Source organism: Nanorana parkeri, unplaced genomic scaffold (assembly GCF_000935625.1).
Source record: "Nanorana parkeri isolate BGI_ZX_2015 unplaced genomic scaffold, ASM93562v1 scaffold372, whole genome shotgun sequence".
NCBI classification, from domain to species: Eukaryota; Metazoa; Chordata; class Amphibia; order Anura; family Dicroglossidae; genus Nanorana; species Nanorana parkeri.
Window position 1 is genome coordinate 981,479 of NW_017306640.1, and position 15,470 is coordinate 996,948.

Below are 15,470 nucleotides of genomic sequence, written 5' to 3' on the forward strand. Positions count from 1 at the left end.
CCCCTTGGATATATAGTGGCATCCTTTCCCCACAATGATACACAGTATAGAAAACTAAAACCAAAGAGATGGGTGTCTCACGCAGACTTCCAATTTGCACTTACTAATTTAATAGGCCATTGGATTTTTTTGGCCGCTTATTGAAAGATTTGTTGAATCTTATTGGGTGTTGCACATAATGTACAAGTTAAAAAGTACAGACTATTCTGCATATTTTTTACAGTTGTGAGTAGAAGATATTGAACAATAACAAGTATTTACACATTGCTGTGGGTTAAATGTCATGCTTAGTAATCATGTTTTATTTTAATACAGTATAAATATTATATATTTTAAGTAATGTCTTTTTTTATTGTGCCTTTTGTAATAAAACAATAAAGGCAAGAAATGGTTGTCCATATTTCTGAGCACGTTCTTTTCTTTTTTTCTAATACCGCATGCTTTTCATGTACAACTCTCAACAATATTAAGTTCAAGACAATCATAATAGTCATTTCCCATTGGGCTTATTTTAGGGTAGACCGTGTATAGCTCTTCAGTTATCACTGTTATTTCTTATTGGTTCCCATTTGTATTAGACCTCAAAATCTGGAGATGCATATATGAGAATAAAAGGAAATACGGTATATTCTAGTTTCCCATTTGGAGTGTTCAGACACAAATATTATCACATGGATTCTCAGACATTAACCTCTTTAACCTCTGGAGGTGGGATTGGTTGCATGGAAATTTATAATAAACACCTAGAGAGCACTGATCTTTAAGAAACTCCTATTCAGAATTTATTTGAGACAAGCATGGCCAAGTTTCATTCTGCACTAAAAACTGCATTATTAGATCATCTCGTTTACTATGAAAATCCCATGACATGACTTGCTTCAAGTTAACTTGCCCACGTAAAAAAAAAAATGGAGAGCAGTAGACGGTAAAAGAAATAACAGAAAACTGTACCAATATTGTAAATCACTTTTAACATGTGAATATCTTTCGGAATTGACATCTTAAAACATACCCACATACTTTAAGCTGTATTGCAGCTGACCCATGCCGACTCGAAGGCAAAGAGCTGGCTGATTATGTGACTGCTGATCAGTCAGCTCTGGGTCTCTGCTTCCAATTGCTGTAATTTGATAGCGGGCATAAGCCTGCTATCTGCTGATTTAAGTAAATTAATTCCTGTAATCAACAGAACTATAGCCATTTAAAAAAAATGTTTGTTCTTTTAGGTCACAATATCTGAGAAATAATTTTTTTACATATTCCTGTGGTAAATTCAGCAGAGAGAATAAGCCCTCATTGCCCTCTTAGTTTATTGAACCCAATTAAGAATATGCTTGTAGCTAACATCACCAGAAGGCACACATGTCTTTTTGCATTCTATTCAGCATTCACCACCATGCAACATGGTACCGTCTGTGTAAAAAGTCCCTTTCCTGAAGATTCACATTGAAAAACAAATAAAGTTTCATACAGGTGCAAGATGAAATCCATAATTCAAGGTCATGTTGGGAACTAACTTTTACCAAAATGCTACCATTTGACCATCTACAGCAGCAGTGGACCTTACTAAAATTAAAGTGACACTAAACTCGAGTTAAATCTTAAAATGAATTCAAGTACCTCAACTATTAAAAAACCATTTACCTTATTTGTGTATCACTCAGCTGTAGATCCTCAAATCATCTCTGAATTCATGCCAACAATGTCCGTCCTTCTGGAGGGTGGCTACTTGTGCTCCCCATGGTCCGTGTGTGTGTGTGTGTGCGCGTGTGTGTGTGTTGTGAAGTAGCCACCACTCCAAGCTCGCACCTGTGATGGGACTACAATCTCAATACAAATTAATAAACGAAATTCGAGATTGTAGTCCATCCTGGGAGTGAGCTTGGAGCGCTTTAAGGAGACAGACTGCAGAAAGGTTACATAAGACTACTAAAGATCATAGCCATCACGACCTATTCACTGTGTTGATTTATATCTGTATGTTTGTTTATCCAGTCAGGTCACTATTCATTTACACGATTCATTAAGTTAATTGGATAATTTTATAGATTTGTTAGTATTATTTAGGTACAATAGGGTATCTAGCGCCACATAATCATTATTTATATTCTTGGGACATTTGGGTCTGTATTGTGTCAGCTTCATCACCCATATTAGTATTTCATTATCTATAAGCGCAGATCATTAGATTCAATATCAGTATATGTCTCTAAGAGTTGTGATGTGCAATGTTTTCTCCAGTTCAGCAACAGTAGTTGGTTTCCAGGCATAAAAGTAAACTGCAGTCTTGTGCTCTGTTACAAGGAAACCGTTATCACTGAACCTTCCGGCTATGTTCCCGACGTCCATCCATACAAAAGGAGCCGGGTAGGTGCTAATTAGAGTAAACACATAGGTCCCCTGGTTCTTCTGAGAGATGTATACCTGGGGAAACACAACATGTTGGATGATTACTTCATGCTACAAATTAGTCATTTTAAAAAGGTCACCTTGCGAATGTGTCCTACTTGGAAAAGTATAAAACGTTTCTAGAAAGCACTCACCAATCATTCACCAAAATTGCTAAACTGTGTTGAAGTCCGAAAGCATAATCAATTTACCTTTAATCTTTATTTATGTCTTAATACATTTTTTGCAACAAGATTTATTAGACTATTAATAGTGGTGTATTTTTGAAAAATGCACAGTCATTCATCCTCCAAAACTGCACGCACATTTGTTCTGTGCGAATGAAGGCAAAAATGAAGGTTTTCCCTGCAGGCTGAATGTAATATCAAAGAAATACTGCATGATGGCCACTAGTTGGGAAGCATAGGAAATAAATACACTTTACTTCTTCCCTATGCTCCTTAGCTACATCTAGTGGCCATATTGTGGCAGTTTCCTGACATTACATTTGACCTGGAAAGAAAATATTCTAAGAACATTCCTTTTTGCCTCCATTTACACAGACAGGAGTGCAGCCGGGTCACATGACTGTGCTGTGCTGTCTTTTAGATAAAGGTTTAGAAAGGTTGGTACTTGGAATTTCAGACCTGCTGATGTTCAACTGTGTGAAGGCTGGATCATAGGGTGAAGATATGAAACACTAAGCAGGTAATTTGTGCGCTCTGTGTATGTTTCAGTTAAATGGTTTTATCTTTAACAAGGATTTGTATTTAAGAAGAGGTCAAGAGAAGTAGTTTCCGGTTTCCGTTTCTCCAGAGAGGTTCAAAACAAATAAAGACATCTGAAAGACTCCTATGTTCCTCAGTTTCATCTAGTGCATCCAGTGGCTATAATGTATTATTACAACAGACTACATTTGAACTGTTCTCAGGTATTCACAGGGCGAAGGGCCCTGCAAAATTCTTATAAAATAGATCCCATATGCTCATCAGTGTAAGACTTTGATATCCTGACTGCTACTGATGAAAAGACAAAGATAGCAGAAAGGAATTCATCTGTCTTCCCCATACATGCTGCCTCCACCACCACTTCTGCCCCTTTTCTACATGCCTCTTACAGGACACAACAACACATAAGGGGGTGTATGTTCTTTGTCATGGTCCTGTTTTCATAGAGGAAAGGATGCAGCATGTTGAAGTTCAGTACATATGTGCACATTTTCTCAATATATTGTGAAACAGAAAAACCATAACAGTATAGCTACGCTGCTCGATAAGAACATTTACAAATAGGATTGGATTACTATTAAATAGCGTGGCAATACCATGGTATAATGTGGCATCAAAGTCTCTCAGCAAGAGGGGCTGAGCGGCTCCAGGAAAGTACTGTTGCCAGTAAAGAGCTGGTTTTACAACTCATTCTGGGTTTTCGGGATTGAAGTTTGGATCCTGGAGCCAGGAGATTTCTTAGAGAACTGGGAGGGAAGAAATCTCCATTCCTGTGTCCGGCGTTAGTGGTGACCAGCACCAAATGATGGTGCACCTGTGCACAGCCCTTATGAGGAGGATACTGGGTCAGGTTCAAGGTTCCACCTGGGAGACAGAGGAGGTATCTGTGCAGGAGTCAGGAGGGCTCCACCCTGTAACCAGTCTGTGTCTGGCAGACTGGAGGAGCCTATGACCTGTGTGTGGAAAAGCAGCCTGTGTGGCAAAAGACTAGCCTGTGTGCAGGGGCGGTGCTAGGATTTTTGCCAACACAGGCAAAGTTACATTTTTGCGCCCGCAACCAGCCCCCCACCCCCCCGACCCCCTGTCGCGCTGGGCCTGCTCCCTATCAGTATGTTTTTTGTTTTTTTCACTTACCTTCGGTGCGGGAGAGCAGCGGCGAGTCAGCGCTGGTCCGGTGGGAGGAGCTCCAGGTGGGGAACTGAAGATAAGCTGTATGTTATGTATGAAAACCCCTGTGAGGGAAAACCTGTGTGGACTTTTGGAGTTGGATTCAATAAAAGTGGGCACAGAAGCCATTAAAAAGAAGTCATAAGCGAGTGGAAGAGTCCTTAATGCGCTACCATTTTAAAGCTAAATCTCACAATACATATGGTAATGTAAACACAGTAGAACATATGTATAGAAACTGGGACATTGGGCAGCAATTATTATTTTGAATGCATCGAAAAATATATATATTTTATCAATTTGTTCTCCTTACTGTAAAATTGGATTTCTGGAGCCCCTCAGCTTCTTTAGGCGAACTTAGCAAGTGCCAGTTTTTAGAGCCATATATTTCGCCGTCATATAACAGATAATAAACAAGCACAGCATTCAGCCTGGTGGAGTTGTTACATCTCCTCAGTAATTCTGAAACAGCTTCCTGGTAAACTTGCCCAGAACTCTGAGATGTTATAACAAAGTCTTCTGTAACGGTTTCACATGCTGGAATCAGAGAATCCCATTTGTAGACTTTAAGCTTAAGCGGGGAAAAAAAATAACAAAACACAAAAGATGTGTTAGAATGTGTCATACAGCAGTCTTTTTTTGGTTTTGGTTTTGTTTGTTTTTTGTACTGGGACAACCATACTCACTAGGGAATATCAGGCATGCCTAATATACACTAATGGGGACCTTATATATTAGCACACTTTGTGCACCACGTTGCTTACGTTCATTTTTACGCTTGCATTCCGAATGACGTGCGACATACCCTATGGATGGACAAGACATACAGTGGGTATAGAAAATAATCACCCTCCCCCCTTTAAAATAATCACATTTTGTTGCTTTGCAACCTGAAATGAAGACAGACAGTTTTTGTTTTATAACATCCAAGTACAAGATAGAACACCAACATGCCAGAAAAAAATAAAAAATAAATTCAAAGAAAAAGGATCACCCCTCCTAAAAATGACTTGTAAACTCAATCAGGTGTAGCTAATCACTTTCTCAATGGCACACAAATCCAGTGAACTTTCAACCGTGGTCAGCTGTGGTCATTTTGATTAGCTGAGCATGCAAAGAGCTATCCTGGAGCATTTCAGTCGCTGGTAGTGCAGCTGAGGCAAACAATCAACTATGGGTGGCAAGGCACTGTCAGAAGATCTCTGGGATAACGTTGTGGACAGGCACAAGTCAGGAGGTGGATACAACAAAAATGTCAAAGGCTTTATCAATGCCTAGAAGCACATGGAAATCTGTTATTAAGAATTGGAAGGTATTTGGTACAACACAGACTCTCCCTGGATCAGGACATCGCTCCAAACTGGATGAAAGAACCAGGAGGAAACTGGTCAGAGAGGCTTCCAAGAGGCCTACAGCAACTCTAAAGCAGTTGCAGGAATTTAGGACAAAGTGGTCATTGTGAGCATGTGACAACAATATCACAAATTCTCCACAAATGTGGCTTGTATGGGAGAGTCCAAGAAAAAGACACTCCTCAAGAAAGGCCACATGCAGTCAGGACTGAGCTTTGCCACAACGCACCTTGAAGATTCTGAGGCCACATGGAAAAAGGTGTTATGGTCAGATGAGACTAAAATTGAATTGTTTGGCCTCAACACCAAACGATATGTCTGGAGGAAATCCAATACAGCTCACCATCCAAATAACACCATTCCCACAGTAAAGCATGGATGTGGTAATAGCCTGTTATGGGGGTGTTTCTCTTCAGCAGGGACTGGAGCAATTGTCAGGATAGAAGGAAAAATGGATGGGGCAAAATACTGTCAAATTCTTGAGGAAAATATGCTCCCCTCTGCCAGAAAGTTTGTGAACGTTCATTTTGTGTGAATAATGACATAAACCATTGTTCTTAATATATTTTATTTTCAGGTTGACTGTATTGCTATGCAATACAGAATTATGGCTACTAGATGGAGCAGCGGATCATAGGAATTACATATTTCCTATGCTCCCTAGCTCCATCTAGTGACCGTAATGCTGTATTAAATCACAATACATTTGGCCTGAAATGAAAACCTATTAGGAATGTTAATTTTTTGCCATTATTCACATAAAATGAATTGTTTATAAATAAACCCCTCAGTGTAGGGATAGGCACAATCTGGCCCTTCAGCTGTGGAGAAACTCCAAACCTCATCATACATCTGCCTCTGGGAGTCATGCCTGTGACTCTGAGTCTTGTAATGCCTAATGAGAATTGTAGTTTCACCACAGCTGGAGGGCTGGAGTTTGCCTACCCTTGCCCTAATGTATAAAAGACATTACGTATAGGTAACATATACTATGCAGGAATTTGTATTAAAAACGTATGTAATGTGTTTTTAGGTTAAGGTTATAATATATTTTTGTATATATTAGGAGTTTATATTGGTATATATGTTTGAAATACGAATATAGAATATTGTATGGTGTATTTGAACTCCCTGACAGCCACAACAGCTACATTTTCAAACTAGATCTTGATCTTCTATATGTAAACCATATTTTTTACACAAATGTTTGTATATCATGTATCACAAGCCTGACCTCTGCCATGTCTAAATAGCACCACTGGTGATCCACTGCTAACAAGTCAGAGCAAAGTCTTAATGTGACATACACTGGGGGGAATTGGTCAAAGCAATTGGGACAGTTTTAGCCTCTTAGATAATTTTTTTTATATGCATATCTGTCTTTTAGCATGTGCCCCTGTTTTGACCTGAGCTTGCACTACTTTTCCAACCGCACGTGTTTTGCACATCTTTTCATCAGAGCTTGCACTACTTTTTCAATTGCACCTGTTTTCATTTGCACCTGTTCTGGACTGTATGAAACTGGAGCGTCACCTAACAAAACAATCGCAACTTAATAAGTCTCCATGACCACTTCTTCAAGAAGCCACAGTTAAGCTTTTTGCCTGGAGTTACAAGTCTTCTTTCCTGGAGTCTATTAAACCTCGTTTATGAACAACATTACCCTAGCATCATAAATCTGCATAAAAAAAGTGCATCAAATATATTCCGTGCACGTTCAAACACTCGCAATTGCTATGATAAATTCCCCCCAGTATGTAGCCATACAAAAGAAAAAAAATAAACTTACTGCAAGCTTGAAAGAACAGTCCTTCGAAAGATCTGACACTCCATAAATGTATAAGATATCTTCGTCTTCAAATGCACTTATGGCAACAGGGGCAAAAAAGTCTTTGGCGTAGTAATGAAGCATTTTCCATTTCCCTCCATACTCTTAAAGATAAAAACAATATAAAAGATCTGGTAAATAATACCTATGATAGTAAAAGGTCTGGATGTTTGTGTACATCAGGTTGCCACTATTGTAGTGGCTAAGTTGGGAATTTCCAGCTCACAGCCTGTGCTTCCCCATATTCAGAGATAAGATAGTGGAGGGCCTTTATCAGCCAACAAACACAAGCACACTTGTAAATGAGGAGTTTGGATATGTATGTGCCTATGAAGGGGGTTTTTAGCTGTCAAATGTTTATCTAATATATATGACCAGCTTTAAAGTACAACTAGCAACTAATGTTCAGTCTAAACAGGTTTAAAATCCTTTTATTATGTGATGCACGAGCCTTGTAAAGCAAGTAAAAAAGTCCTTTACTTCCCTGACTGAGCCACATCCTCCTTTGTGTTTCACACTCTCCCCCTCATATAAACTTGCAGGGTTTCAGCAACAGAGGCAGTGTTGTCCATCCAGAAAGCAGTAGACTGGACTAGGTGCAGTCAGGGGCTGATTGACTAGATACAGACTTGTAAATCATGTCCCCTGCAACATTTTTTCATCCCACTGTAATGTAAGTAGACACAACCTATATAGAGGTGACAACTCTGCTCTAAATTCTGGAGCAGTGCAGCATTGTTGTCACACCATCACAGGAAGCTGCTTAAGGTGGACTTTAAAAGGAAGGATCAACAGGTATTTGTTGAGAAAGTGCAGATACATTTATTAGAAGTGCTGCAGCCCATTTTTTTTATGGGAGGCCATAGTTGTACTTTAACTGTAAAATGTTGCACTTAATATTAAAAGAAATGTAAAGGAGCCAGCAAGGCCATTTGTATGTATGTATGTATGTATGTATGTATGTATGTATGTATGTATGTATGTATGTATGTATATAATAAATACATGCCTATATCCTATGAGAATGTATTTGCTGTAAGTGACAACACTTCCACTTATCTGGATAACCGATAACATTATTCAGTGCCTCTGTCTGAGCCTGCATCCTCAAACAATTATATGGTCATGAAGACGCGCAAAAAATCTGCCTCATTATTTTCATTACCATTTTAATATAGTTAGAAAGCGTCATAGATTTGTCCAAATATTCCTTTAGGAAATGCTATGCCGGCTGCCCTCTGCTGGCTCTACAGCAATGTTTCTCATTCCTGGCCTTGAGTCCTATCAAATACTGTGATGGAAATTTACCAAAACTGGAGCAGATTTGCACTGCAACCAATCAGCTTCTCTGTCTCATTTTCAAATCCTACCTGAGCAAACTGAAGAGAAGCTGATTGGTTGCAGTGCAAATCTGCTACAGATTTTGTCTACTCCATTTTTGATGAATTCCCCCCTTAATGTTTTGGAGATTTCTGCACAGGCAGCTATATTCAAAAATATTCACAGGCAAACTATATTCCTAAAATGCCAAATATTCCATTTGTACAAATGTGAGGTTACCAACAAGACAATGGATTGAAAGAATGGTTTTGGAAACCCTGCTCCTGAGGGGAAAAAAATTTACAAAAATCAAATCAAGTTGGTGACATCAATAGCACCACTCTGACTGAGACCTGTCATAGTTGGACTAGGAATGAGGGAAGACTCTAAAAGGATCCCATACAGCGGTACAGACCTGGGAAGACATGATTTACTGAACTGTCTCCTACAAAGCAGTATGCAAATCTGTTAACTTCTAGAGAGTGGATTTATAAAACTTCTGCCCAGCGATACGTTGAGTGAATGCTACCCGTACGGCATTCGACTATCATATGGCTGGGCGGAAATTTTATAAAATCAACCCCCTAGATGTTTTTGCTTTCAGATATATGCATTTCTATATTCAGCTTTTCTATGTATCCCGATGCGATATACAAATGGCAGGAACATTTAGAGCAGGTCTTGACAAATTCCAAAATAGGACCAACAGAGCTTTATTTTCAACGACAGTTGTCATTTTCAATTACAGTTTTAATTGGCGTGTGCGTCAATACTTGACATGTGTAGCGCAATTGCCGTTTTCATACGTAGGTGCACCCGAATTCTGTTTCCATTACTATGTGTGCGTTCACGGGGTAGCACATTGGAGATGACAGGTCCTCTTTAAGGTGACATTAGGGGTCTAGTGCCACCTTTCCACTTCAATAGCTTTAGCTGGGGAATGACAGCTGCCTGCTGAGGCAGCTGAATGTAAACACAGCAGGCAGTGGCTGGGTGCAATAGCCAGCTTGCTATTGGCTATTTCAAATTGCAATAGCCAATAGCAAGCTGGCTTCTACACCAGGGGAAAGTTCTCCTTTAGGTCCTCCTCTGCTGATTGACAGGAGGCAGTGGCAGGTGCAATAGCCAGCCAGCCTGCTATTGCAATTCAAAATGGAGGGGCAGAGGGTAGGGGGGAACAGCTGCTGACAGTGGCCTCTCCTCCCCGCTGGGTGCCGGCTGTAGCGGTCTGTGTCCCCTCTGATCCCTGCTGCCTCTGCTGATACAGGCAGGAAGAGCAGCAGGGATAAAATTGAACAGAGACCGCAGCATGCAGCATCCAGGGAGGAGGAGAAAGGGGGGGGGGGGGCACAGCTGATGCAACGGAGGAGGAGGTGGACAAAGCCCAGGCATCAGGACGTAATTTCTAGTTGCCATGGCAACCTGGTGCCTGGGATTTGTCGAGCCCTGATTTAAAGACTAGATAAGAAATGTAGGAAACAGACAATTTTATCAACAGATAAACTAGCACCAAAAACCTAAAAATAAATAAGTAATCACCATATCCTGTAAACAATCGTGGACAACAAAAGCACCCTGTACAGATTGCAACAACAGCGTAAGGAGGCTGGTCTATGCATTACAAGGGCTCCGATAAGCTGGAAAGGTTTGACCTTTTTCCATACACCTAAGCTAATGCAGTACAGACTGATAGTGATGAGGTGTCACCATTCAGCACTACTTCACAAGCATGGTAAAATATATGCATGGCATATTGGATGGGGTATCGCATAACATGCACTTGTTGATGTGATTTTAGGTGAAGAAAATAGGTGTATGAAGGTTGGACCATTTCCAATCAGATCCCTAAATCCCATTAGGTACACGATTTCGGTGCTCCTGGTGCACTAAATCCCTGGACAATATGAAATGCAGTCCTAGCTTCTTGATCCCACCACCTAAGCATTACTTTTGGCCCATCAGTTTTCTTGCTGACTAACGCTAGAGTGTATTTCCACTTTCGCAGGTAAAATTGAGAAGACCCCACGATATATTTGTTATGTGTTCCTGCTAACAAGCAGGTCAGCGTGCATGAAGTACATATATTCCATTTCAGGATTGTGCTATGCCTTGCATTATATATACACACACGAGTACAGAGGTACTTGCTTACCTATGGATGACCATGAAGGAGTCTGCCAGATATCATTTAGTTGCCAGTAGAGTGCCCCCATTGTAAAGCCAATGCCATTCACAATTTCACTTCGACTACGTCTGTAAAACTCAGTCTGAAGCTTTACACACTGTGCTTGCATGACCTAGAGGAGAGAAGGCAACTCTCAACTCACTATCCATAGCCATTAAAAGCACCCAGGCCATAAAATGACCGTCACCTGAACATGATTCCATCAGGATGAAACAATGATCATAACTACACTGAGGTATCTGTAACAGACATCACTGGGTGGTTCTCCATCAGAAAAAAAAAAAATCATCAGCCAGCTTTGAATTTTTAATGGCCACTAGCCTGCTGTCCCAGGAAAAACAACCTGGCTTTGGTATACAAGTTAAACAATTACAGCTATACTAAAATTTCTGTCTGGGATGTCATCTACTTGGCAAGAGTTGTGTTCAAGTGACTGAACACTAATGGTTTCAGATCAATTTTATAGAATATTTGTAGGTTTAAATGTTTTTAGATGGATATTTTACTTTTTTTTTTTAAACAGATACCTCATCTTTTTCACAAGCTAACATTTTATAAATTAATAATTATTCCCAATGTACAATGAGTTATCTTAAAGGAGAACTATGGGGTCAGTGTTTTTCCCCATACTTACCTTCAGTCTTGCAAAGTTGTACAGACTTCCTTTCCTGTACTAAAATGGCTTACTCCGATTTCTCTACACACTGTGATCCTTTCATAGTGTGCATTAGAAGCTGCAGCAAGTAACATAGACTCCTTCTCATTTCCTGGCTGGAGGATGGCCAGCATCATCCAGTGCTTTCCACCCCAGCCTTTCTGTCCCTGGCCTGTCCCTTGCATTCACTGAACATGCTGGCTGAATAAAATACATCATAATATTGATATGCAGCATTACATATACTACACATTCCCTTTACATTAGCTAGTAAATGGATCACTTTATCTTGCACTGTGTCTACTATGCTTTTACCAGTGTTTAACACACTACAACATACAATGTGAACAAAGGATCAATCCTGGAGAAAGAGTCAAAGATTTACCTGGGTAAGGTACAATGTGTGCTGAAATTCTTTAATGGGGTCACTGTTCATTGGCATATTGTAATGCAGAGCAGCCTGGTCAATCATCTGCTTGTTGCCTCCAGAATGATGCTGCCGATGTTCAGTAAAATTGCTTGTATAGGACCAGTCTTCAGGAGCCGAGATCTAAGAATGAAGGTGTATGATCGTATGCATCAAAGCGATTAGAACAAATGACATGCTCACTTTAGAATATAGTAAAGACAAAATGCAAGAACAAATATATATTACTCACATTGCCATTAGTTTTTGTCAGCCAGAGCCGTAGCTAGCTCCTTTTGCGCCAGAGGCAAGAACAGAAAATTGCACCCCCCAAGAGATGTGTTATGTCACCCATCGCTGTGCATGCACGGCATCATGTGACGTAATGCTCCCCACCTCAAGGATGGCGGCGCGCATGCGCAGAATGTGCTGGTGGCCAAATCAAAAATAGCAGAAAAATGTGTTTCATTTGACAAAACTAATGAAAACATTTGTAGTTTCTGTTCATTTCGTCCAAAACAATGTTTTTGTCTTTGCACATGTCTAATAATATGTGTGTGGGTGTTTTTTTCTTTTTACTGTTGGGGGACTTCGGGGAAATAGGGGTCTAAGCAGACCCCTGACATTTCCATTTTGAAATAGAAAAAAGAGATTGGAGGACACAGAGTCGGGGGAGAGCAGTGGGGATCCGAGGAGAAGCTGGAGCCTGTACCGCTCCTCTTCTCCCTGCCGAGCCGCGGCTGTGTTGGCCACATGGCGCCCCTGTTGCCAATAGCGCCCTGTGCCATAGCAACAGGGGCGAGGGGGCGCAGCCAGGCCAGTCCTGGCTACGCCCCTTCTCAGCTGCGCCTGAGGCGAGTGCCTCACTCGCCCCATGGTAGCTACAGCCCTGTTGTCAGCTTCCAGTATTTACAGTGGAGTGGGAAGAAAATGGCATATTAAAAAGATTTTTTTGTGAAAAAGTGAGTTTTACACATCTTCAAGGATATGGCAGTGTAATTTAACATTATGGTCCAAAAATCGTCCAAGAGAGTTATTTTGGATCCATGAAATGGTGTTGGTGATTGGATGCTTATTTTGGGGGAACTATGTTTTTAATGGATAATGGTAACAATGGTATTTTTATATTTTGTATGTGCAATGAACTGTGTTAAACATACAGCTCATCATCTGTATATACATTTTGTATTTAGCCCATGGTAGTCTATTTAAACAAGTATATGTATATTGCATTAGTTTTTATACATGAATTGATCCCCTTCATTAAAAAAAGCCGACACTGACTAGCAAATGTGCTGTTATCAATATAGTCAGGGGGACACACACTCACTACACATCTAAAGGGCTCAAGCTTGCGGAAGTACTTGATAAATTAGCACAAATATAAATCATGGAATTAAGTATTGTGTGCAAGGTTGCATCTGGGCTGAATTTAAAGTCTACAGATTAAATTCACTAATTTCTCTCCTCAAGGCAAAATTAATTGAGTTTCCATATTAAAATAAAAAATATAATAGGCTTATTTGTTAAAATTTGTGCTGCACGAGGATGTTTTCTATAGCAATTGACAACCAAGCCAAACAGCTGGCAAATTTGGTACTTGCCCAAAAGTTGTCAATTTCTGCTAATAATGATTTCCAACTTTAGTTCTCAAAAGGAATAAAACAAAATGTGCTGCATGAAAGGAAGACTTCAATTAAATGCAAGTTATACATCTATACTATAACTGTGACTTTGAAATGTGGGCACACATAAAAGAGCCCATACAACTCTAATGAACAGTCAATAAATGAGTTGCTTTACCTGAGCGATTGTACTAAAAGATGGCCAAGACTGGAAACCATATTCAGAAGCAAAGCGAGGCCTAGGGTATGACTTCCAATTCCAACAGTCTGTCTCATAGTTGTAGTAATGTGTGTCACCATAGTGATTGTCATAAGGATCTTTGGAAAGCCAATTTTCTTTGATCGTCTCTTTCCCGTTAGTGGGGCTAGAAGCAATGAAAGGACGAGTCCCATCCATCTGTAGAGATGCAACGAGAGATCTCGATATGAATTGTAAAAAGGCAGAAAGCAAGATGTAGATAGCTTTTAAAAGGTGCCCATACACCTTACGATTATCGGACGCTTTTCGTATGCGATCAAATTTTTGTCTGATAATCGTATGTGTGCATTGCCGCGTCCGACCAACATTACTGTACAATCGTACGACTTTTGACGGTCAAGCATGTTTGAAAACTTTGCTCGATCGTACGATTGTCGTAAGGTTGCTGGCGTTTCCGTCCGTCAAGTGCCGTATGATCTACACTGCGCTTGCGCTAACAAAAATACGGCAAATCAATTACCGCATTTCGTCCAGGTGCTTTTCGTTAATTACGGCTAAATTAATCGTGCGATCATCGTGGCAGGATGGGGCTGTCGTACGAAAATCGTACGACTATTCGATCATCGGACGAAAAGTTTTGTCCGATAATGGTAAGGTGTATGGGCACCTTTAAGAAAGAACTCTGGTGTCTAAAAATCTCCCCAGCTACTGCAGGTATTTGACCCTTCCTAGGCCATATGTCGTTACAGGATGGAGCAGGAAACACTGCATGACGTGGGAGGAGGAGGAGGCATTCACACACCCAAAACTGTGGAATACCTGCAGTGGCTGAGGAGCAGGGAAGAGGTGTTCCAAGACACAGGCCAATTGAAAGGTAAATATAGTTTGGCTTTTAACCACTTGCTGCCTAGAGCAATTTCTTACATTTGCGCACACATGATAAAAATCAGAATTTTTGGCTAGAAAACAGCTTCAGGCCCCCAAACAATTATGCATTTTCTGAAAGCAGAGGCCCTGTAGAATACAAAGATTCTAGTTGCAATTTTTTATTTTGCACCGTATTTGCGCAACTTTTTAATCAAACAAGTATTTTTTGGATAACATGCACTAAAATGAAATTTAGTGCGCTGCAAAAAAACTATAATAACCAAAATTCCCCATAGTCGACGCTTTAAACGCCTTTACGGCTCATCAATTTAGTGCTAACAGTGATTGATGGGCCTATAATTATTTCTCTAACTCCAGCGCTCGCGACAATATTTTTTTTGTTTAACAATTTTTGTTTTTGCACGTAGACTCATCTGACGCGTGTTTGCGTTGTATGTGCGTGCACGTGAGGGGTGGGGAATTTATTTTTCACTCAGCTTTATTGCTATTGCATAGGGGGCTAACAAGGTCCTCTTTATGGAGACATCAAAGGTCTTTCAGACCCGTCACCTAGGGACCCCAAAGAAGCTGAAGCAGAGATCTGCTTCACCAGCTTCTTCTTCTGGCTCTAGGTCCCGGAGACTGTGCCCAGTCACACCGGAAGTGTTGTAATGCACATCACTTCCGAGTCCAGTGATCGGAGGAGAGCTCAGCAGCTGGAAATCACTGATCTCTCCTCCAATCAGGGGA

The 15,470-nt window shown here is 40.4% G+C and overlaps 1 protein-coding gene across 2 annotated transcripts in view; it reads right to left on the minus strand.

The window, feature by feature from the left end:
* Window positions 1-2,190: 2,190 nt before the first annotated feature.
* MANBA (mannosidase beta) overlaps window positions 2,191-15,470 on the minus strand; it is a 33,970-nt gene continuing 20,690 nt past the window's right edge. For both annotated transcript variants that reach the window (XM_018558979.1, XM_018558980.1), the window contains exons 12-17: window positions 13,833-14,051; window positions 12,009-12,173; window positions 10,936-11,080; window positions 7,425-7,567; window positions 4,597-4,854; window positions 2,191-2,424 (exon numbers count right to left, since the gene is read on the minus strand). In XM_018558979.1, the coding sequence (XP_018414481.1) occupies window positions 2,197-2,424; window positions 4,597-4,854; window positions 7,425-7,567; window positions 10,936-11,080; window positions 12,009-12,173; window positions 13,833-14,051 (1,158 nt within the window). In that variant the 3' untranslated portion in view covers window positions 2,191-2,196. The remainder of the gene's footprint in view (window positions 2,425-4,596; window positions 4,855-7,424; window positions 7,568-10,935; window positions 11,081-12,008; window positions 12,174-13,832; window positions 14,052-15,470) is intronic.